This window comes from Schistocerca americana, chromosome 2, assembly GCF_021461395.2.
Source record: "Schistocerca americana isolate TAMUIC-IGC-003095 chromosome 2, iqSchAmer2.1, whole genome shotgun sequence".
Taxonomy (NCBI): domain Eukaryota; kingdom Metazoa; phylum Arthropoda; class Insecta; order Orthoptera; family Acrididae; genus Schistocerca; species Schistocerca americana.
The window spans coordinates 774,379,842-774,404,734 of record NC_060120.1 but is presented as its reverse complement, the minus strand read 5'-3'; the positions used below and the strand labels follow the sequence as shown (position 1 = coordinate 774,404,734).

The 24,893-nt window shown below is 38.6% G+C and overlaps 1 protein-coding gene across 1 annotated transcript in view; it reads left to right on the top strand.

Moving 5' to 3' along the window:
- Positions 1 to 24,893, top strand: part of LOC124595467 (rootletin) — a 252,703-nt gene that overhangs the window by 93,770 nt on the left and 134,040 nt on the right. Inside the window, exons 12-13 of the mRNA XM_047134220.1 lie at positions 5,088 to 5,218; positions 20,887 to 21,054. Coding sequence (XP_046990176.1) covers positions 5,088 to 5,218; positions 20,887 to 21,054 — 299 coding nt within the window. The remainder of the gene's footprint in view (positions 1 to 5,087; positions 5,219 to 20,886; positions 21,055 to 24,893) is intronic.

Here is a 24,893-nt window from a genome sequence, read left to right as displayed (position 1 = left end):
ATAAGGGAAGACATGGAGATGTAATAGAGATGTGGCAACATGAGCGTGCTCCTAAAATCAGTAGTAGAAAGTATGAAAAGACCAGTGGATAAATGTTCCTGTCGGAATAATAAGAGGTGAATATGCTCCTGTTTAAAGCAGTCTTACTGAAAACCAAGATACTAGCTGCTCCAGTCCACTCTCTTCTGCACCTTTAAAAAATTTTCCAAACATTTTGGCATGCAAACATATTTGCTCTTTTTTTAACATGCAACTCACCTCTCACTCCCACAAGCTCCCCTAACTGTAACTCGCTCTCACCCACTAGTCTGTTGCTGTAAGTTGCTCGTACCAGTCCACGCCCACTTGCTCATTTTCACTCACTCATTCAGTGCAAATCATTGTCATTGTCTCTTTGTGTCTCTCTCTTAACTCTCACTGTCTCTTGTCTCATAGTCAAGTTCTCCTTCACTCTGTCCTACTACTACTGTCTCTCTTTTAATTTTTGGCATTGTCATAGACCCTGTCTCTCATTATCACTGGCTCTCACCGCACTTCCACTTTCTCCTTCTCTTTATTTCTCTCCCACTCCCTATGTCTCTTTATCTTTCAGCATAAAAAGCATTTTTGTGCTGGTTCCCTTATTTTCCGTGCCACAGCAGAGCATGTCACTAATACGAAAAGAACTTTATGTATCAGTAAAATTTTGGTAGAAATATATCTAAAAACAAATATGATGAGACTTACCAAACAAAAGCGCTGGCAGGTCAATAGACACACAAACAAACACAAACATACACACAAAATTCAAGCTTTCGCAACAAATGGTTGCTTCATCAGGAAAGAGGGAAGGAGAGGGAAAGACGAAAGGATGTGGGTTTTAAGGGAGAGGGTAAGGAGTCATTCCAATCACGGGAGCAGAAAGACTTACCTTAGGGGGAAAAAAGGACAGGTATACACTCGCACACACACACATATCCATCCATACATACACAGACACAAGCAGACATTTGTAAAGGCAAAGAGTTTGGGCAGAGATGTCAGTCGAGGCGGAACTAAAGAGGCAAAGATGTTGTTGAAAGACAGGTGAGGTATGAGTGGCGGCAACTTGAAATTAGCGGAGGTTGAGGCCTGGCGGATAACGAGAAGAGAGGATATACTGAAGGGCAAGTTCCCATCTCCGGAGTTCTGACAGGTTGGTGTTAGTGGGAAGTATCACTAAGTGCCAGGTCTCAAGTTTGTTGTGAGAAGACTGTAGACACGGCGGTCAAACGGCGCCAACAAGTACTTGACCTACTCCGACATCTTACTCAAGTACCTGCGAGGTAGGGAAGGGGGATGGGAAACGTTTCCTGTCTTTGGGGCTATCTTCTTTCTCTTCTTCGACCTTAGTAACCATTTCTATTTATTTCCTTTCTTACTTCTCATTTGAGGACCTATCTATTTTTCACTCTTTCCATATTCACATACTTCTATCGCAGAAGTCCTTCCTAGTTTCTGTGGTTTATAATAACCTACATCTTATCTTTCAATAAGAAGACCGAAGAATCAGACTACATGAACACACGCATACACACAAAATTACATTTAAACACAAATATTAAAATTACATATTAGAAACATGTCGAGATGTGAGAACCGCCAGGTATTGTGCGGGAAAGAATATGTATGGGGGTGGGGGGGGGGGGGGTGGGGGGGTGATGATTTCCCATCAAGTATACATAAGAAGGAGGTGTGAGTAATGAAAGAGAACATAAGCCGGAAAGGAATTAAGTGTGATAATCATTAAAGAATGTCAGTTTAATAAATACTATGACGAATTCTAGGATAGTGAGACTTGAATTATAGGTAGACATAGTATCCACTAAGAGTATAGAATCTGAGAAGTAGAGGAGGACTCTAGGAATTAAATGAAGTATGAAGAAGTATATGCAAAGTGTAGAGTAGATTTGTAGCTTTACCAGAAAACACTTAATTGTAGTGTACATAGGAATGTATACTGGGGTAATGAACTATGAGGCCTACTCAGGAAGGATAAGGGAGGTGTATCCGGCATTTGCTAAGTATATGGGGCAGGTGTACCCACATGGAAATAGGACGATCTGTGGCCTAAAAAATAGTAATGTTTTGTAAAGGGGCGTACCTACCAGAATGGAAAGAGGAAGTGCAATCATATAGTCAACCCTCAGACAAGGTATAGATACTGATCCTAGCAGAAGGGGACAGTATTGTGACAGAAGTCACACATTTTATAGGAATTATTCTGGAAAGTATGAATTCTATGCACAACGAGCATTATTACATTTTATATAAGTTTATGAGTGTCAAAAGGAACACTTTCATGTTGCCCAGAGTTCTTCCAAACTACAACAGATTATGAATGAGTACATACTTAGGAAAGGTAGTGCAAAAGGTGAGAACAGAAAGTAGACTACTCATGTGTCATGAATATCTGGAGTTTACGATTGGAAAGATGGCAGAAAAAAAAGAAAAGGACAATATAGCCCTCATGATTCCTATATATCAAAAGAGCTGACTAAAACCTTGAGTGAAATGTTACATTTTATTATCAAAGTAAAATGAGAAAAGAATAGCTAAATAGCAAGCAAAAGGTTATTCACGATTACTGAAAGAAAAGAAATGTATACTGTTAAAATGTGAATTGTTATTATGTGTGATATTAATGTACATAACGATTATGTATAAAATATCACGTGTTAGATCGAGGGGGGGGGGGGATATGTAGTGATTCAAGAATTTCTGCATAAATTCTAGAACTACTCGGCCTTCCACCATCTCGACTACACGATATTTTAGATGTGAGTGGGAAAAAGGAACCCTATCTACTGCGCATCACCTGTGTGTGTGTGTGTGTGTGTGTGTGTGTGTGTGTGTGTGTGTGTGGGTGGGTGGGTGGGTGGGTGGGCGCGCGCGCGCAGGTGTGAAATTTGTTGTGAGAAGACTGTAGACATGGCGGTCGAACGGCACCAACAAGTACTTGTTGGTCGATCCATGGAAGTCGTAGTGAAAGCACATGAAAGAACCAAGGTACTTTTGTGTTATTCTGTGCTGTTTTGTAATTGTGACTATTGTTAGTGATTAAAGAACTGCTGAGTTGAGGAAGACTTTTAAGTAACTCTTGACACAGGCTTGCTAGAGGCAAGACATGTTAATGATTTCTGTGGTTGTCAAACAAACTCCGTTGTAAATGTATCTCAGTTGTGTGTAATGTGAGACGACATGGGTGACTTACAAGAAGTCAGATATTTATGTGAGATGTGATAATTTTGTTCTTTGTGGAAGTTGAAATATACTGAGAATGAACTAAAAGTATTCTTTGAGTACCTACTTATTTCACGAGTAGAGAGAGAGTGTCTTATATGTTCCTTTAACTAGCATCATTCTTCGGGGAAGAAGTTTTTAGAGATTGACATAGCCGGCTATCCATAGAAGAAGATCGGCTGTGCATACCAAGTAAGTCGACTCATATAAAAGAAGTGGGAAAGTTGCAATCCGACTTCACACAGAAATAAGGTAACTTTGAACCTCTGTATCTTGGAAATGAACAAAGATATCAGTACAATTTTCAAGACTGTTCAGAATCAGGATCTTAGGAATATATCATAAAAATTTCAGCCATTGACGGTGCATAGCCATCCTAAATATTTGGTACAAAAAACGCCAAAAACTTTTTTTTTTTTTTTGGGGGGGGGGGGGGGTATTGTAAGGAACTGCCCATGAACTGATGATGCTTCCATAACTCCCTTAAGGCCCACCACGCTAAGACAATCCTTCTATTGGATATACGAATGGTCCCTATCCTAAGGGCTATCCAAAACGACACTTCCTTTCTATCACCAATAGAACTCAAGGTGTGAGCCCCCGAATAATCCAGCTTTTATGGAACGTATTAGGCAGTGCATGCTGTCATGTGCATATCAATCAACATGCTTAATAATGTTTTGTGTTATGAAGTTAAATGAACAGTGAATAACTATTTTGTTATGCTACAAAGCCAGCTTGTTCCAAGTACCAGTATGTGTAAATGTAAGAGAACTTCATGATAAGTAAAACCAACAGAGGTAGTACATTAGTGAAGGTATGGGCTTCAGATTGAGGAGGATAGAAGCTCATTCTCTGTCAGGTCATCTCGATTTAGGCTTTCCTTGATTTAGAAAAATCACTTCAGGAAAACGTCAGGATGATTGATTCAGCAAGGTCATGTCTGACCGTCTGTGCTGTCCTCCCTTCATTAAACACATTTATATACGTTTATATGTCTGACAATAGAAAATCCAGGGTGGAATGTAACAATACCAGAGAAGGAAAGTTGCTACTCACCATATAGCAGAGATGCTGAGTCACGATAGGCACAATAAAAAGATTCACACACTCATAGCTTTCAGCCATTAAGCCTTTGTCAGCAGTAGACACACGTGCACACACACACTCACGCAGACGCAACTTGCGTGTGTGTGCTTGTGTCCACTGTTGACAAAGGCTTAATGGCCGAAAGCTATGAGTGTGTGAATCTTTTTATTGTGCCTATCGCAACTCAGCATCTCTGCTGTATGGTGAGTAGCAACTTTCCTTCTCTGGTATGTTTAGATGATTTAATGTTTTCCTTGCATTAAGTTTACAGATCCTATGTCACGTATAATGGTCTTTGGACAAATAAATTAATGATACTGAGGGTAGTTACAATTTGTTGCCTGCAAATATAGATTGGTGTGAGTAAACTTGCAGTACTCTTTAGATTCCAGTGTTACATTGATTTTCCTGCGTGTCAAAACAATAAAGAATGTTTATGTGCCTTCTTTCTTAACCACCATTGCAAACGGAATACCCAAATGGAGTGAAATTACATTCTGAAGAAACTTAGGTAATGTCACTACTGCATGTTCCATCCCTGTACTATCAATAGCAGGAGGATTTGAAATTTGCTGATTGTAGTGTTGTAAACTCAAAAGTAGTATATTACAACTGCAGTCTTATGCATACTGAAAAGACAATCCAAATTTTTCTGTATAAGTAATTATTGTTCATATTTTTATATTAGTAATATCATTTAATTTTATCTAATGTGTGGATTTTCACATTCATTTCAGGTGATATAGATTTGGAGCTAGAACGTATCCTCCTCGAAAAATCTGATGTACAAGAAGCACTGGTTAAGGCAGAAACAGTGTGTGCTAGTCTTGAGCAAGATAAAAAGCGACTTCAAGATGAAATTAAGAAGGTAAGATATATGGATGGTATACTTCCAGTAAATCATAGCTTATTACACCATTTTTCAGGCATGCATCCAAGATATTTTTAATTCATTTTCCGATATTTCAATTGATAACCTTACAGCCATTCTCAAAGTGAGTTGCTAGCCCAAAACAACTGGGAAAACTTCAAGAAATATAAATCTTAACTTGTTTATGAAGCTCTTGCAGCTTATCTGTAAAGTTCTTGCATTTCAGTAATGTTCTGTGTCTGAAGTTTTTCTTGATCAGAACAGATTACATGAATGAATCCAAAGGAATGATGAGACTATGGTCTGATATAAATTACTTGTTAGTTGACACTTCATGATGTGGAGCTGGTTTTCTCCAATTAGAGTGCTCAGTGACATGATAGAATTGTTTACTATTGACAAACTGCCACGACACTTAATCAGTTCTCTTCCAATTTCTAGACTGGCTATCTTTCTTCGTGGTTTCAATTTTTGGATCGTGATCCCTGGGCCTGCCCCTTTCTTATTTTGGACTTTTATCAGAAATGATAACACACAGAGAACAATACTAACGAAATATGCACCATTCATACATAGCATTAACCAAACACTATTGAATCCATTTGCACAAGACATGATTCAGTATCACATGTATAATCATCACCATCACAGGATTGGCCCACATTAGATAAGCTTTGTACATGAGGTCAAACTTTCTGAAGGCAGCAAATCATCTTTGTAACCACAACAGCTCATTGGTTGGCAATGCAACAGCTCGTGTAGCCAATGTGAAGATAGTTTCAGGTAATCAATAACTGATGGAGGCAAGAAATAACAGTTTCCTTTTTGTGCTCAAACTGATATTTTTCTGTCTTGAGTTTGCTTGTAGAAATTAGCTTTGATCGCCGTGAACAAAATGAGTATGATAAATTTTTCTGCTGCAGGTTATTGACCGCCATTTTCTTGGATACATAGCACATCACAAGGTTGTGGTCATCTGCCACAGTTCAGTCATTGGCCACTCAAAATCAGCTATTATCATAGCACCTTATGTCCCCTCACAGTGGCAACTTCCTGCATTGCTCCAGGTTAAATAACAGTGCTTGTGAAGTAGCCCACCATGTTGTGTGTCACCTGTAACCAAGCAGTAGCTGGCAGCCGATGTGGCAACACTGTAGCAGCAAGTGGCAGACATCACTAACAAGTAATTTGATTCGGACTATAACAAGTGTCCCACCCATATGCTTTGCAAAATGTCTGACCTTCCCTGTACTGTCTCATGTCAAATAATGCCTACAGTCTTGAACTACCCTCGAAGAAGAGTGTAAACTCCATCCCTTACATCTTCTCACTGAATATAGTTTTGATTCTCCTATTAAAGTGTGGGCTGTATAGGGACTGAGCCTACAGACTTTAACTGGTGGTAGGATCTTGTTCTGCCAGGTTCAGGAAAGGTCAGCAATGGTTGGAGGTTAACAAAGAAGTCTTTTATTTTAAGGGTCCATCTCATTTGCACAAAACATTCATTGTGACTAGAGATGGGCAAACTCGTTCATCCTTGGGAACTAGTTCACTGGTGATTGCCCTTTTTTTGAACTGTTCATTTTTACTCATTCACCATTCATTTGTGCTTGGTATATGGTTCTTATAAAAATTGAAAATTAGTAGCATAGGGCCTGAAGATGGAAGGCACCAAGAGGGGGCACTTACCTTCCCCCCTGGAGTACAGAGTTTTTATTCATAACAGAATTCTCACACACTTGTAATTATCGTGATTCTGCAAAACCTCTCGTTTAGCTAACTGTAGCGTTATGTGGCTGATCGCTGTGAAATAATCTGAGGCAGCACATGAAAAACCTGCCTTGAGTACAGACTGCTCACCAGTTACGCACAGTTTGTTGACTACTATGAGCAGAACAGATAAACATGTAATAATTAGGCAGTAAAGAAATAACAGATAAGCTAATGCAAACAACAGCTTCAAAACAATAGATGATGATTGGTGGGTGAAGTGAGCAGTCTAGTACTCGGGCCAATTTTTCGTGCGCCACCCTGTACTACTGAAATAATATTGTAGAAGTTATCATATTCTTTTTACAAAATGTGACACCAGATACTCGATTATGGAGCGTGGGTTTCATTAGTTTGTAAGTCGGTCTGCCTTCCATAACAATGAACATGCTCTTTTACCTTGGATCAAAAAAAGACAGAAAATGGCCACTCATGTATGCCGTGCTGACTTCCTTTGTATGTCTAATAACAAAAAAAATCTTTCCTTTTTGCAAGTATTTCTTCTGCTGTTTATCGAAATAGTGAAGTAAGCTGATATGCTGTTTTGTTACCTGAAAACATGTATCTATTACATACCACATAATTTTATGTAATTTACATAATTATAAAATTCATTTTAATTACTGGTCATGGACATTGAATAGAATGTGAAAAGAACAAGAAGTTCAGAGTTCAAAAAAGGTTTGAAACAGATCTAGAATGGGCGTGCGCAGCGAACGAAACAAACAACATCTCGATACTGAACTATGAGCAGTCGGCAGTGGAAATGCGATGAGAGAGAGAGAGAGAGAGAGAGAGAGAGAGAGAGAGAGAGAGTGTGTGTGTGTGTGTGTGTGTGTGTGTGTGTGTATGGGAAGAATGATTGTTTGAATGTCCCTACGCAGTGTTACACCCAGCTTTTTGTATGAGTTGGCTGATTCCAGCAGGGACTCATTGATATTATCGTCATAGGATACTACGCTTTTCGTTTTGTGGAGTGCAAAATTTTACTTTTCTGAACATTTAGAGCAAGTTGCTAATCTCTGCAGCACATTCATATCTTATCAAGATCTGATGGGATATTTATGTAGCTTCTCTCAGGTAGTACTTCATTGTAAATAAATTTGTCATCTGCAAAAAGCCTAATTTTACTATTAATATTGTCTGCAAGGTCATTAATGTACAACATGAACAGCAAGGGTCCCAGCACACTTCTCTGGTGCACACCCGAAGTTACTTCTACATCTGACGATGATTCTCCATCCAAGATAACATGCTGTGTCCGTCCTACCAAAAAATCCTCAGTCCAGTCACAAATTTCACTTGATACCCCATATGAGCATACTTTTGACAATAAGCTTAGGTGCAGTACTGAGTCAGATGCTTTTCTTAAATCAAAAAACACTGGATCTCCCTATTTACCTTGACACAGAGCTTTCAGTGTGTCATGTGAGAAAAGTGAAAGTTGGGTTTCACATGATCAATGTTTATAAAAGACAGGCTGGTTGATGCTGAGGAAGTCCTTCTGTCCAAGATACCTCATTATGTTTGTGTTCAGAATATGTTCTAAGATTCTACAAAAAAATTGATGTCAGGGATCTTGGACCGTAGTTTTGTGGATCAGTTCTGCTACCCTTCTTGTAGACAGATGTGACCTGTGCCTTTTTCCAAGAGCTGGACACACTTTTTTTGTTTGAGGGATCTATGACAGGGACTAACTCGGCCACAAATTCAATATAGAATCCAACAGGGATTCCATCAGGGCCTGGAGCTTTGTTTAATAACAGTTTCAGTTGTTTCTCAACACCACTGACACTAATACTTATTTCATTCATCTTTTCAGTGATTTGAGGATTAAATTGGGGCAATTCTCCTGGGTCTTCTTTGTGAAACAACATTTGAAAATGGAATTAAGCATTTCAGCTTTTGCTTTGCTACCCTCAATTTCAGTTCCTGTCTCATTCACTAGGGACTGGGCACTAACTTTGGTGCCACTAACAGCCTTTACTCACAAACAGAATTTCTTTGGATTTTATGACTTGTCATTTGACAATATTCTGCTATGGTAGTCACTGAAGGCATCATGCATTGCTCTCTTCACAGCAAAATGTTTCACTCAGCATCTTTCCACCTATAGCCCTAATCTTTGTTTTACACCTGTTATGCAGTAATCCCTGTGTCTTTAGAAATTTCTTTATTGTGAATGCATACCATGGAGGTTCCCCCACGTGCTAAACTATTCTTTTAAACTTGAGCCAAAGTTCCTTTACATGCTCCTTACCTATGCTTAAAGTTACAAGTTCCTCATTGAACTATTACACTACTGATTTTTTTATCTAGTTTCCAAAACAAATATATCTTTATGCTTGTTTTAGTTGTCCTTTATATTTTGGTCATCATTGTTCCCACAACTATGTTGTGGTCACTGATGCCAGTTTCGATGTGGATGTCCTCAGAGACGTCAGGTCTATTTGTTAACATTCGATCCAATATATTCCCATCATGAATGGGGTTCCTAAGTATCTGTTATAGGTGGTTTCCAAAGAAGGCTTTTAGTAAAGTTTCACAGGATGTCTTTTTGCACCCATTGCCAACAAAACTGTAATTTTCCCAATTAATTGTTGAATGATTAAAGTCTCCACCAAAGATTACAGTATGATTGTAATGTTGAAAATCAAAGTAGACTGCATTTTTTTAAATGTAACACGGGGCTTAAATCTTGCTAGATGAATCACACTGTCTCCCTATCTTTCCAAATTGGAACATTTAAAAGCATACATGGCAAAATTCAGACCAGGTAAAGGGAAAATGAAATGCTGAATACAATGGCAAATTAATACTACATAATAAATTCATTTCAATTATTGCTGAGAAAGGGGGGGGGGGTGGTACACAGTAGTGTAAGGGCATTACTAATGACTGTATATTGCATGATGTTAGGAAGAATTCCACTAACAGCTGCTGAAATGGTTGCTCATTAAAGCACATCCAGGTTCACAGTCTAAAACCTCATCATCAGGTGCAACCTACATGGGAAAAGCGAAGTACAGTGTCATGACCTTTTGTATGTATTAAAAGTAATAAAGAAATGTCTAAAATAAATCCACAATGTTAAAAGATCATAGACATACCCATTCCTCATAGCTAGAATTTACTATTCCATAAATATTGTCAATACTATGACGAGCAAAAGGTAATGAAGATGTGCTCCATTCATTTAGGACAAATTGCTGATAGATGAAACTTTTGGTTAGAGCTATGTTTTAAAATTTGTTTGCATCTAAAAAGAAAAAAGAAAAATACTTTAAAGTGAGAGGATGCTAAAATTTTTTAAAGGTGCCAGATTGGTGATAAAAAAATTTTCACTGCTAACATGATTAGTCTTGGAACTATACAAATTACAATGTGGAATGTAATAGTGGCAGTGCCTTACCAGTGTAACGGCAGAGCAACCTGGTGTTGGACAAAGTAAAAGTGGCCCGCATGAACAACAAAGCCAGACTATCTGGCTAGTTGAACAGAAGCTATCCATGTAGGCAGTGTGACATCATACACTCAGGACTAGGAGCACTGGAAGGCTACCTTTAGAACCAAGAATAACACAGAATTTTATTACTTACTAGTACCTAATCATGTAAACAATCAGAAATAGCCAGAATTCTATGGTGCTTTAATTCTAATTGCTTATTCAGTGTGAACTGTGCATTTTCGTTTTTGTATCTAAAAATTTCTACTTCCTCTGATACATCCAGTGTCATGACCTTTTGTATGTATTAAAAGTAATAAAGAAATGTCTAAAATAAATCCACAATGTTAAAAGATCATAGACATACCCATTCCTCATAGCTAGAATTTACTATTCCATAAATATTGTCAATACTATGACGAGCAAAAGGTAATGAAGATGTGCTCCATTCATTTAGGACAAATTGCTGATAGATGAAACTTTTGGTTAGAGCTATGTTTTAAAATTTGTTTGCATCTAAAAAGAAAAAAGAAAAATACTTTAAAGTGAGAGGATGCTAAAATTTTTTAAAGGTGCCAGATTGGTGATAAAAAAATTTTCACTGCTAACATGATTAGTCTTGGAACTATACAAATTACAATGTGGAATGTAATAGTGGCAGTGCCTTACCAGTGTAACGGCAGAGCAACCTGGTGTTGGACAAAGTAAAAGTGGCCCGCATGAACAACAAAGCCAGACTATCTGGCTAGTTGAACAGAAGCTATCCATGTGGGCAGTGTGACATCATACATTCAGGACTAGGAGCGCTGGAAGGCTACCTTTAGAACCAAGAATAACACAGAATTTTATTACTTACTAGTACCTAATCATGTAAACAATCAGAAATAGCCAGAATTCTATGGTGCTTTAATTCTAATTGCTTATTCAGTGTGAACTGTGCATTTTCGTTTTTGTATCTAAAAATTTCTACTTCCTCTGATACATCCAAAATATGACTCTTTTCTTTCTAATGCAACATTTTTAAATTCTCTGAAACACCTGTGGTGCTATGCCCCTCTTTGCGTAAGTGCACTCTTAATGCAGATTGTGGATTATTTAAGTTAAGGTGTTCCTGAAATCTAATTAAAAATGACCTAACAGTTTCTCTGTGTATTTCTCCAGGCAATCATTGTATGTAATGCAATATACACCCACTTCATTATATCTATTTACCACAGCTTTTTCCATGTGCCCGAGTTTCCTACCTAGATCTGAAAAAGTAAAATTCACAGGAATGGTGTCTTTAGGTCTCGTACATCTGTCAGCCTTTTCAGATACTGCACCCAGATATGGTATTCTATAAAAAATAGAATGTTCCTTTGTCTGTTCGGCAGGTCTAAGAATTATAAAATCTGCCTCTGATCTTCCATGTGAAGGAAGATTTTTCTTTTTCAATGTAGTTTTATTAATTGTGTTCACAGATTTTGGATTGTAACCGTTTTGATACGATATGTACTGTATAACCTCATGGCTCGGAATGCCGCAGCTTTATATTTCATTGGGTGACGTGGCTGCATGTGTATAACAAGATGTATCATGGTTGACTTTGCATAAATATCAAAACTTAAGTTTCCATTTTTTTTAGTCACTTGGAGGTTCAAAAATGCTTAAGTACCATTCTCAGTGTAATGTCCAGTAAACTGTATCTTTTGGTTCAAACTACTTAGATCCTGGAAAAATATATAGTTCACTGGGCAGTGCTGTGACAGTGACAGTAAGCTGTCTATGGACCCTCAAGTGAAGGTAAAAAATGGAAATACAGGCTTCGATATTTACCGAAAGTCAACCATGATGGATCTTGTTGGACACAGGCAGTCATGTCATGCAATGAAATATAAAGATGTGGCATTCTGAGCCGAGTTAAACCGTTTGTGTCAAGTGTCCCTTACTAGTGAAGCTCAAATGGCTGAATATGAGGTTATGTAATATTTAGCATATCAAAACAGTTATGATCCAGAAATTGTTAATGTAATTAATATAAGTATATTGAAAAATATACTTTCCCGAGGGCATGCAGCTTTACTGTATGGTTAAATGATGATGGGGTCCTCTTGGGTAAAATATTCAGGAGGTAAAATAGTCCTCCATTCGGATCTCCGGGCGGGGACTACTCAAGAGGACATCGTTATCAGAAGAAAGAAAACTGGAGTTCTACGGATCGGAGCGTGGAATGTCAGATCCCTTAATCGGGCAGGTAAGTTAGAAAATTTAAAAAGAGAAATGGATAGATTAAAGGTAGATACAGTGGGAATTAGTGAAGTGCGGTGGCAGGACGAACAAGACTTTTGCTCAGATGAATACAGGGTTATAAATACAAAATCAAATAGGGGTAATGCAGGAGTAGGTTTAATAATGAATAAAAAATAGGAGTGTGGGTAAGCTACTACAAACAGCACACTGAACACATTATTGTGGCCTAGATAGACACGAAGCCCTCGCCTACTACAGTAATACAAGTTTAATTGCCAACTAGCTCTGCAGATGATGAAGAAATTGATGAATGTATGATGAGATAAAAGAAATTATTCAGGTGGTGAAGGGAGACGAAAATTTAATAGTCATGGGTGACTGGAATTCAACAGTAGGAAAAGGAAGAGAAGGAAACGTAGTAGGAGAATATGGATTAGGGCTAAGAAATGAAGGAGGAAGCCGCCTGGTAGAATTTTGCACAGAGCATAACTTAATCATAGCTAACACTTGGTTCAAGAATCATGAAAGAAGGCTGTATACATGGAAGAACCCTGGAGATACTAGAAGGTTTCAGATAGATTATATAATGGTGTTGTTGTTGTTGCTGTTGTGGTCTTCAGTCCTGAGACTGGTTTTATGCAGCTCTCCATGCTACTCTATCCTGTGCAAGCTTCTTCATCTCCCAGTACCTACTGCAACCTACATCGTTCTGAATCTGCTTGGTGTATTCATCTCTTGGTCTCCCTCTACGATTTTTACCCTCCACGCTGCCCTCCAATACTAAATTGGTGATTCCTTGATGCCTCAGAACATGTCCTACCAACTGATCCCTTCCTCTAGTCAAGTTGTGCCACAAACTTCTCTTCCCCCCCATCCTATTCAACACCTCCTCATTAGTTATGTGATCTACCCATCTAATCTTCAGCATTTTTCTGTAGCACCACATTTCGAAAGCTTCTATTCTCTTCTTGTCTAAACTATTTATTGTCCATGTTTCACTTCCATACATGGCTACACTCCATACAAATACTTTCAGAAACGACTTCCTGACACTTAACTCTATACTTGATGTTAACAAATTTCTCTTCTTCAGAAACGCTTTCCTTCCCATTGCCAGTCTACATTTTATATCCTCTCTACTTCGACCATCATCAGTTATTTTGCTCCCCAAATAGCAAAACTCCCTTACTACTCTAAGTGTCTCATTTCCTAATCTAATACCCTCAGCATCACCCGACTTAATTCGACTACATTCCATTATCCTCGTTTTGCTTTTGTTGATGTTCATCTTCTGTTCTCCTTTCAAGACACCTTCCATTCCGTTCAACTACTCTTCCAAGTCCTTTGCTGTCTCTGACAGAATTACAATGTCATCGGCGAACCTCAAAGTTTTTATTTCTTCTCCATGAATTTTAATACCTACTCCAAATTTTCCTTTTGTTTCCTTCACTGCTTCCTCAATATACAGATTGAATAACATCGGGGAGAGGCTACAACCCTGTCTCACTCCCTTCCCAACCACTGCTTCCCTTTCATGTCCCTCAACTCTTATAACTGCCATTTGGTTTCTATACAAATTGTAAATAGCGTTTCGCTCCCTATATTTTAACCCTGCCACCTTCAGAATTTGAAAGAGAGTATTCCAGTCAACATTGTCAAAAGCTTTCTCTAAGTCTACAAATGCTAGAAACGTAGGTTTGCCTTTCCTTAATCTAGCTTCTAAGGTAAGTCGTAGGGTCAGTATTGCCTCACATGTTCCAACATTTCTACGGAATCCAAACTGATCTTCCCCAAGGTCGGCTTCTACTAGTTTTTTCATTCGTGTGTAAAGAATTCGCGGTAGTATTTTGCAGCTGTGACTTATTAAACTGATAGTTCGGTAATTTTCACATCTGTCAACACCTGCTTTCTTTGGGAATGGAAATATTATATTTTTCTTGAAGTCTGAGGGTATTTCACCTGTCTCTTACACCTTGCTCACCAGATGGTAGAGTTTTGTCAGGACTGGCTCTCCGAAGGCCGTCAGTAGTTCTAATGGAATGTTGTCTACTTCCGGGGCCTTGTTTCGACTCAGGTCTTTCTGTGCTCTGTCAAACTCTTCACACAGTATCATATCTCCCATTTCATCTTCATCTACATCCTCTTCCATTTCCATAATATTGCCCTCAAGAACATCGCCCCTGTATAGACCCTCTATATACTCCTTCCACCCATCTGCTTTCCCTTCTTTGCTTAGAACTGGGCTTCCATCTGTGTTCTTGATATTCATGCAAGTGGTTCTCTTTTCTCCAAAGGTCTCTTTAATTTTCCTGTAGGCAGTATCTATTTTACCCCTAGTGAGATAAGCCTCTACATCCTTACATTTATCCTCTAGCCATGCCTGCTTAGCCATTTTGCACTTCCTGTCGATCTCATTTTTGAGACGTTTATATTCCTTTTAGCCTGCTTCATTTACTGCATTTTTATATTTTCTTCTTTCATCAATTAAATTCAATATTTCTTCTGTTACCCAAGGATTTCTACTAGCCCTCGTCTTTTTACCTACGTGATCCTCTGCTGCCTTCACTACTTCATCCCTCAAAGCTACCCATTCTTCTTCTACTGTATTTCTTTCCCCCATTCCTGTCATTTGTTCCCTTACGCTCTCCCTGAAACTCTGTACAACCTCTGGTTTATTCAGTTTATCCAGGTTCCATATATTCTTAAATTCACACCTTTTTGCAGTTTCTTCAGTTTTAATCTACAGTTCATAACCAATAGATTGTGGTCAGAGTTCACATCTGCCCCTGGAAATGTCTTACAGTTTAAATCCTGGTTCCTAAATCTCTGTCTTACAATTATATAATGAATCTGAAATCTGTCAGTATCTCCATGCTTCTTCCATGTATACAACCATCTTTTATGATTCTTGAACCAAGTGTTGGCTATGATTAAGTTGTGCTCTGTGCAAAATTCTACCAGGTGGCTTCCTCTTTCATTTCTTAACCCCAATCCATATTCACCTACTACGTTTCCTTCTCTCCCTTTTCCTACTACCGAATTCCAGTCACCCATGACTATTAAATTTTCGTCTCCCTTCACTATCTGAATAATTTCTCTTATTTCATCATACATTCCTTCAATTTCTTCGTCATCTGCAGAGCTAGTTGGCATATAAACTTGTATTACTGTAGTAGGCGTGGGCTTCGTGTCTATCTTGGCCACAATACTGCGATCACTATGCTGTTTGTAATAGCTTACCCGCATTCCTATTTTTTTATTCCTTATTAAACGAACTCCTGCATTACCCCTATTTGACTTTGTATTTATAACCTGTATTCGCCTGACCAGAAGTCTTGTTCCTCCTGCCACCGAACTTCACTAATTCCCACTATATCTAACTTTAACCTATCCGTTTCCCCTTTTTAAATTTTCTAACCTACCTGCCCGAGTAAGGGATCTGACATTCCACGCTCCGATCCGTAGAACTCCAGTTTTCTTTCTCCTGATAGCGAAGTCCTCCTGAGTAGTCCCCGCCCAGAGATCCGAATGGGGGGACTATTTTACCTCCGGAATATTTTACCCAAGAGGACGCCATCATCATTAACCATACAGTAAAGCTGCATGCCCTTGGGAAAAATTACGGCTGTAGTTTGCCCTTGCTTTCAGCCGTTAGCAGTACCAGCACAGCAAGGCCGTTTTGGTTAGTGTTACAAGGCTAGATCAGTCAATCATCCAGACTGTTGCCCCTGCAACTACTGAAAAGGCTGCTGCCCCTCTTCAGGAACCACACGTTTGTCTGGCCTCTCAACAGATACCCCTTCGTTGTGGTTGCACCTACGGTACGTCTATCTGTATCGCTGAGGCACACAAGCCTCTCCACCAACGGCAAGGTCCATGGTGTGTGTGTGGTAAGACAGAGATTTAGGAACCAGGTTTTAAATTGTAAGACATTTCCAAGGGCAGATGTGGACTCTGACCACAATCTATTTGTTATGAACTGTAGATTAAAACTGAAGAAACTGCAAAAAGGTGGGAATTTAAGGAGATGAGACCTGGATAAACTGAAAGAACCAGAGATTGTACAGAGTTTCATGGAGAGCATAAGGGAACAATTGACAGGAATGGGGGAAAGAAATACATAGAAGAAGAATGGGTAGCTTTGAGGGATGAAATAGTGAAGGCAGCAGAGGGTCAAGTAGGTATAAAGACGACGGCTAGTAGAAATCCTTGGGTAACAGAAGAAATACTGAATTTAATTGATGAAAGGAGAAACTATAAAAATGCAGTAAATGAAGCAGGCAAAAAGGAATACAAACGTCTCAAAAATGAGATCGACAGGAAGTGCAAAATGGCAAAGCAGGGATGGCTAGAGGACAAATGTAAGGATGTAGAGGCTTATCTCACTAGGGGTAGTATAGATACTGCCTACAGGAAAATTAAAGAGACCTTTGGAGAAAAGAGAACCACTTGCATGAATATCAAGAACTCAGATGGAAACCCAGTTCTAAGCAAAGAGGGGAAAGCAGATAAGTGGAAGGAGTATATAGAGGGTCTATACAGGGGCGATGTTCTTGAGGACAATATTATGTAAACGGAAGAGGATGTAGATGAAGATGAAATGGGAGATATGATACTGCGTGAAGAGTTTGACAGAGAATTGAAAGACCTAAGTCGAAACAAGGCCCCAGGAGTAGACAACATTCCATTAGAACTACTGACAGCCTTCGGAGAGCCAGTCCTGACCAAACTCTACCATCTGGTGAGCAAGATGTATGAGACTGGCGAAACTCCCTCAGACTTAAAGAAGAATATAATAATTCCATTCCCAAAGAAAGCAGGTGTTGACAGATGTGAAAATTACCGAACTATCAGTTTGATAAGCCACACCTGCAAAATACTCACGCGAATTCTTTACAGACAAATGGAAAAACTGGTAGAAGCTGACCTCGGGGAAGATGAGTTTGGATTCCATGGAAATGTTGGAACACATGAGGCTATACTGACCCTACGACTTATCTTAGAAAATAGATTAGGAAAACTCTCTTTCAAGTTCTGAAGGTGGCAGGGGTAAAATACACGAAGCGAAAGGCTATTTACAATTTGTACAGAAAGCAGATGGCAGTTATGAGAGTCGAGGGACATGAAAGGGAAGCAGTGGTTGGGAATTGAGTGAGACAGGGTTGTAGCCTCTCCCCGATGCTATTCAATCTTTATATTGAGCAAGCAGTAAAGGAAACTATATAAAAGTTCGGAGTAGGCATTAAAATCCATGGAGAAGAAATAGTAACTTTGAGGTTCGCCGATGACATTGTAATTCTGTCAGACACAGCAAAGGACTTGGAAGGGCAGCTGAACGGAATGGACAGTGTCTTGAAAGGAGGGTATAAGATGAACATCAACAAAAGCAAAGTGGAATGTAGTCGAATTATGTCGGATGATGCTGAGGGTATTAGATTAGGAAATGAGACACTTAGAGTAGTAAAGGAGTTTTGCTATTTGGAGAGCAAAATAACTGATGATGGTCGAAGTAGAGAGGATATAAAATGTAGACTGGCAATGGCAAGAAAAGCGTTTCTGAAGAAGAGAAATTTGTTAACATCAAGTATATATTTAAGTGTCAGGAAGTCGTTTCTGAAAGTATTTGTATGGAGTGTAGCTATGTGTGGAGGTGAAACATGGACGAGAAATAGTGCAGACAAGAAGACAATAGAAGCTTTCGAAATATGGTGCTACAGAAGAATGCTGAAGATTAGATGGGTAGATCACATAACTAATGAGGAGGTATTGAATAGAATTGGGGAGAAGAGGAGTTTGTGGCACAACTTGACTAGAAGCAGGGATGGGTTGATAGGACACATTCTGATGCATCAAGGGATCAAAAATTTAGTACTGGAGGGCAGCGTGGAGGGTAAAAATCGTAGAGGTAGACCAAGAGATGAATACACTAAGCAGATTCAGAAGGATGTAGGCTGCAGTAGGTACTGGGAGATGAAGAAGCTTGCACAGGATAGAGTAGCATGGAAAGCTGCATCAAACAAGTCTCAGGACTGAAGACCACAACAACAACAACATATTGAAAAAGATAAATCTTCCTTCACATGGCAGATCAGAACCAGATTTCAGAATGGTTAGACCTGCCGAACAGGCACAGGAATTATCAATTTTTTTTATAGAATACCAGGTCGGTACAGTATCTGAAAAAATTGGCAGACGTATGAGACCTAAAAACATTATTCCTGTGTAGAATAAAATTTACCTCTACATCAGAGTGTGCACTGGTATGATACTTCCTGGCAGCTAAAACCTGTGTGCCAAACCAAGACTCAAACTCGGGACCTTAGCCTTCCACAGGCAAGTGCTCTACCAACTGAGCTACCCAAGCTCGACTCACGCCTCGTCCTCACAGCTTTAATTCCGCCAGTACCTTGTCTCCTACGTTCCAAACTTCACAGAAGCTCTCCTCCGGTCCGGAACGCAGTTTTAATCTGCCAGGAAGTTTCGTATCAGTGCACACTCTGCTGTAGAGTGAAAATTTCATTCTAGAAACATCCCCCAGGCTGTGGCTAAGTCATGTCTCCACAATATCCTTTCTTCCAGGAATGCTAGTTCTGCAAGGTTCACAGGAGAGCTTCTGTGAAGTTTGGAAGGTAGGAGATGAGGTACTGGCGGCATTAAAGCTGTGGGGACGAAGCGTGAGTCGTGCTTGAGTAGCTCAGTTGGTAGAGCACTTGCCTGCGAAAGGCTAAGGTCCCGAGTTCGAGTCTCGGTCCGGCACACAGTTTTAATCTGCCAGTAAGTTTCATTATTCCTGTGTATTTGACTTTTTCAGATCTAGGTAGAAAACTATGGCACAAGGAAAAAGCTATAGTAAATAAATATAATGAAGTGGATGTATACTGCATTACATGGAATCATTGCCCTGAGAAAATTATAGGGCAAACCATTAGGTCATTTCAGATTTCAGGAACACCTTAACTTAAATAAATCATGATCTGCATTAACAGCGCACTTAGGTGTAGAGGGTCACAGCATCACAAACCATTCATAAAACTTAAAAATATTGCATAAAAAAAGAAAAAACCATATTTTGAATGTATTAGAAGAAGTAGAAATTTTTAGATATAAAAAAGAAGATGCACAGTTCACATTGAATAACCAATTAGAATTAAAGCACCATAGCATTCTGGCTAATTGTGATTGTTTATGTCATTAGGTACTAGTATGTAATAACATTTTGTATTGTTCTTGCTTCTAAAGGTAGCAACCAAGCACTTTCTAGTCATGAGTATAAGATGTCACACTGTCCACGTGGATAGCTTGCATTCTGCCAGCCAGATTGTCTTGCTTTGTCATTCATGCTTGCCGCTTTTACTTTGTCCAACACCAGGTTGCACTGCCATCACACTAGTAAGACACTGCCACCTGCTACATTCCACATTGTAATTTGTATAGTGCCAAGACTAATCATGTTAGCAGTGAAAATTTTTTTATCACCAATCTGGCCCCTTTAAAAAATTTTAGCATCCTCTCACTTTAAAATATTTTTCTTTTTAGATGCAAGTAAGTTTTAAAACATGGCGCTGTAACCACAAGTCAAGCCTATCAGTAATTTGTACTTAATGAATGGTGCACCTCTTTTTTACCTTTCGCTTACAATAGTATTGACAACATTCACTGAACAGTAAATTTTTGCTTCGAGTGATGGGTATGCCTATGGTCTTTTAACATTGTGGGTATATTTTAGACATTCCTTTATCAATTTTAATATTTAGAAAATGTGGTGACACTGGACTTTGCTTTTTACCATGTAGGATGCACCTGATGATGCAGCCTTAGGTCATGAAATCATTTGTGTTTTAATAAACAACAATTTTACCAGCTGTTTGCGGAATTCTTCCTAACATCATGCCTTTCAACAGCTGCGATTGTCCAGAATTTGAAGTAGTTTGGGCTGTATGTTGTTTAAGGAACAGATTGTGATGGATCCTCCATCACTGTTTCAAAATTGTGTTATAGTGACCTGCTGCACACAGACTGTAGACGGAAGTTAGAAAGCACCTATAACAGTATATCCCAGTATATTGCACTATATCTGAAAGGATCCTTCTGATTATAACAACAGATTAAAATAAAAGTTTTGCTTTTAAAAAGTATAATACATCATCTTATCCTTAGTTGTTTAAACAACCAATTTCATTATTGGAAGCAATAATTTTTTATATACACATGTATGTTGTAGCTTGAAGATGAGAAGGCAGCCTTACACAGCCAGAGCATTGACCAGCAGAATGATCTCAGTTCACTAAGGAAAGAGCTGTTGCAAGCCGAACAGACACGCTTGGATCTGGAGTCAGATAAAGTATCACTCCAAGAGAAAGTTAAGTTCCTGGAAATTGAAAAGGAAAAGGTAAATAGTGTACTTCAGTCTATTATGTGCCTATGTGTGAAATGCAAATAAGTTCCTCATGATAATTTTTCTAAAGTGTGGCACAGTGGTTGTGTAGGTGAGTGGCGGACTGCAAACCCAAACGTCAAGAATTTGATACCCTGTTGATCCTAGGGTTTTTCCTGTCACTTCTTACACCTCTTGGAATGTTATGTTAATGTGAAAAGTGCCAATATTGGTTAAAAACACATTTCGCCTTATTTAGGCATTTTCAGGTTATCTACTTAGAAAACAGAGAACAAATACATCTATTTAAGAATCGCAATCGCATTGTGCAGACTTGGATAACCTATAAACATGTATAAACAGATCAACTATTGAAAGAGCAAATACCTTAATTTGGTATTTCTTAGAAGAATCCTTTAGTCAGTGTAGCCAAAGTGCACTGTCGAATATACCAGGCCAACATCGCCTTTGGTAAACTCAGTAAAAACTATAAATATAAAATAGTAAAATCATTACCTTTTCTAGATGGACACGAGAGGCACCAAGATCTGCATAACACGTTCCCTTTCACAGGATCGAGTAATAGAGTAAGATGGAGGCTCTGGTAGTAAGCATAATGCACCACAGCGTCGTGTGCTAGTACTGAAGCCTAATACAGAATCACCTCAATAGGTGGCGCTGCGATGCACCAGTGATACGAATGAGAACTTGTAAACTGGATATACATACCCACTAAAACTTTGTAAATGTGGTGCACGCAAAACATTGATAAGATGGAATTACTAGGGGAAACACCTGTGCAATAAATTATCCTAAAATTTTGTCGAAGTAAAATATAAATGAAGGCAGTAAATTTAAATGAGAAAACAAGGTGTATAATACAACACACAGATGCAGTACATAAACAAATTTTTCATATCCTATACCACTAGAATGAGATTATTAAAAACACAGGACCATAATTACAGATAAACTCGCAAGGATCCTATTTGAGTAAAAAAAAAACCTCTAATGGCTTGGCTAAGAAGATGACATAAGACCAGAGAGGAACAGGGCTCATATGTAGGCAGAATTACGAGAGCTCAAACAGGATACTTGCGCGTTTTTTGATTTAAATGATGACGCATTTTACGCATTTCAATGTAGCTATAAAAAAGGGGGGGAAAGTTTACCCGCATAACTTCCGTCTTCCACGTTGGTGTGTATTTTTTAAGCCTAATAATTTTACTTGTATTTTATAAAAAAAGATTTCTTGCTAGAAGTTCTAGCTCCGAATGATGCAGTATTGAGTGTTATATGGGCGGCCTCTTTATCTGTAATTATGGTCCTGTGTTTTTAATGTTCTCGTTCTAGTGGTATATGATACGAAAAATTTGTTGATGTACTGCAGCTGTGTGTTGTATTATACACCTTGTTTACTCATTTAAATTTACCACCTTCATTTATATTTTACTTTGGCAAAATTTTAGGTTAAGTTATTGCACAGGTGTTGCCCCTAGTAATTCCATCTTATCAATGTTTTGTGTGCATCACATTTATAAAGTTGTAGGGGTATGTATATCCAGTTTACGATTTCTCATTCTTATCACTGCGTCGCAGCGCCACCTATTGGGGTGATTCTGTATTAGTCTTCAGTACTAGCACATGACGCTGTGGTGCATTATACTTACTACCAGAGCCCCCATCATACTCTATTACTTGCTCCTGTGAACGGGAACGTGTTATGCAGATCTTTGTGCCCCTCACATCCATCTAGAAAAGGTAGTGATTTTACTATTTTATATTTATAGAGTTTAATGAAGGCGATGTTGGCCTGATGTATTCGACGATGCCCTTTGGCTACACTGACTAAAGGATTCTTCTAAGAAATACCAAATTAAGGTATTTGCTCTTTCAATAGTTGATCTGTTTATACATGTTTATAGGTTATCCAAGTCTGCGCAATGTGATTGCAATTCTTAAATAGATGTATTTGTTCTCTGTTTTCTATGTAGATAACCTGAAGATGCCTAAATAAAGCGAAACACGTTGTTGAAAAATAAAAAACTAAAATTGTAACAAAGACTGTTTTTTAACCAATACTGTTAAGCACTGGTTTGCTGTATGCCACATATGAACTGGAAGAACTTCAAAAACTGCCAAGTTATGTCATGCTTTGCAGTCCATAATTAAATGTAGGAAACTCCAACTCGTTGGGCAAGTCAGTTCAAAATTAAGAGGAAACATCTGCCTGTATGTGTATTGACATCCACATGTGTTTTCATGGAGATAGAGCACCTGCACATGAATTTCTAAGACTGCATCACTAGCAACATTCGCAGTCAGCATATACTGATTTATTTTTGCTGAAATACAGATGATGATGGGCCACATTTTAAGAATAGGATATGGTTACAAGGGAAATGACCACAAAAGTTTATTAACTTTTATGTATTTTTACCTTTTTTAATCTTTTATACATTAATGACAGTACCATATGGACCTTCCGTGGATGAACATTTGGAAGTGTATTCCATGCAGTGCAGATTCTTTTGTGTAGATATTTCTGATGATGAAAGCGTATACCTTCGCAGCATGTTGAATTAGCGCTAATAAATAGTGTGTGGCTAAACCTTCATATTAACTCTCAGTCTTCTCATGTGTATAGGATGTTGTATAAATTTCAGTAATGGCTGGCTCAGTTTAGATCATGATAACAGCGAAGATGCTGCCACCATGTTGGCAATCATCCCCACACTCTATGTCAAATGGAAGGAAGTATCATTATGTCAATCACATCAAATATCATACAATATTAATAAACATTACTTACATTTACTATGTCCATTATGGATGACAAACTGCAACTGCGATTTAAATTGGCAATTTATATGTGTACAATATGCAACCAGTTGCCTTTTTGAATTATGAAGTGGTTTATTGTGCCATTATCCAGTTAACTCATCATCAGATGGAGGTGTTGCAGGAATGTTACCTGGACCATGTGCCGCTAAACAATAGGGCTGTGGTGATTTCACTGCCTCGCATATCCATGGTGAATTATTTCTGATAATTCACATTTCTGCCACAAGCCAATGGTACAATAAATCTTATCAAAGATTTTTAAAAAATTATTTTATACCCAGTAACTGTGAATTAGTTACAAGAAGCATCTGACCGAGTAACTCACATGTTGTCACTGAGGCAGAAAATACTGCACTGTCGGGCGCAATTATTCATGACACTACATCTCTCATATGAATGATGCAAGTGTTAAGAATTGAAACAAAATTACCTTTCTACATAATTATGATCACATGAAAAATATTCTCATGAATATTTGGTATTGTAAAATTTGTCATAAGATTGTTTCTCCTTCATTTTCCTGATGTTTTTATATATGATAATACATGTTTGTTGTACACCTGCTATACTAACACCCAATTTAGAATATCAGTACCTTCTTTATACTAAAAAATACCTACAAGTACTCTATGTGCTACAAGAATGTTGAACATTAATTAATCAGTTATACTACTAGAATTAATGTCCAGCATTCTTGTAGCACACAGAGTACTTGTCATACTACTAGAACCCCCCCCTCCCTGCGACAGCTGTACCATAGGTGCAACCACAACGAAGGGGTATCTGTTGAGATGCCAGACAAACACGTGGTTCCTGAAGAGGGGCAGCAACTTTTTCAGTAGTTGCAGGGGCAGCAGTCTGGATGACTGGCTGATCTGACCATGTAACATTAATCAAAACGCACTTGCTGTGCTGGTACTGTCCCCCATTTCGGATCTCTGGGCGGAGACTACTCAGGACGACGTCATTATCAGGAGAAAGAAAACTGGCGTTCTACAGATCGGAGTGTG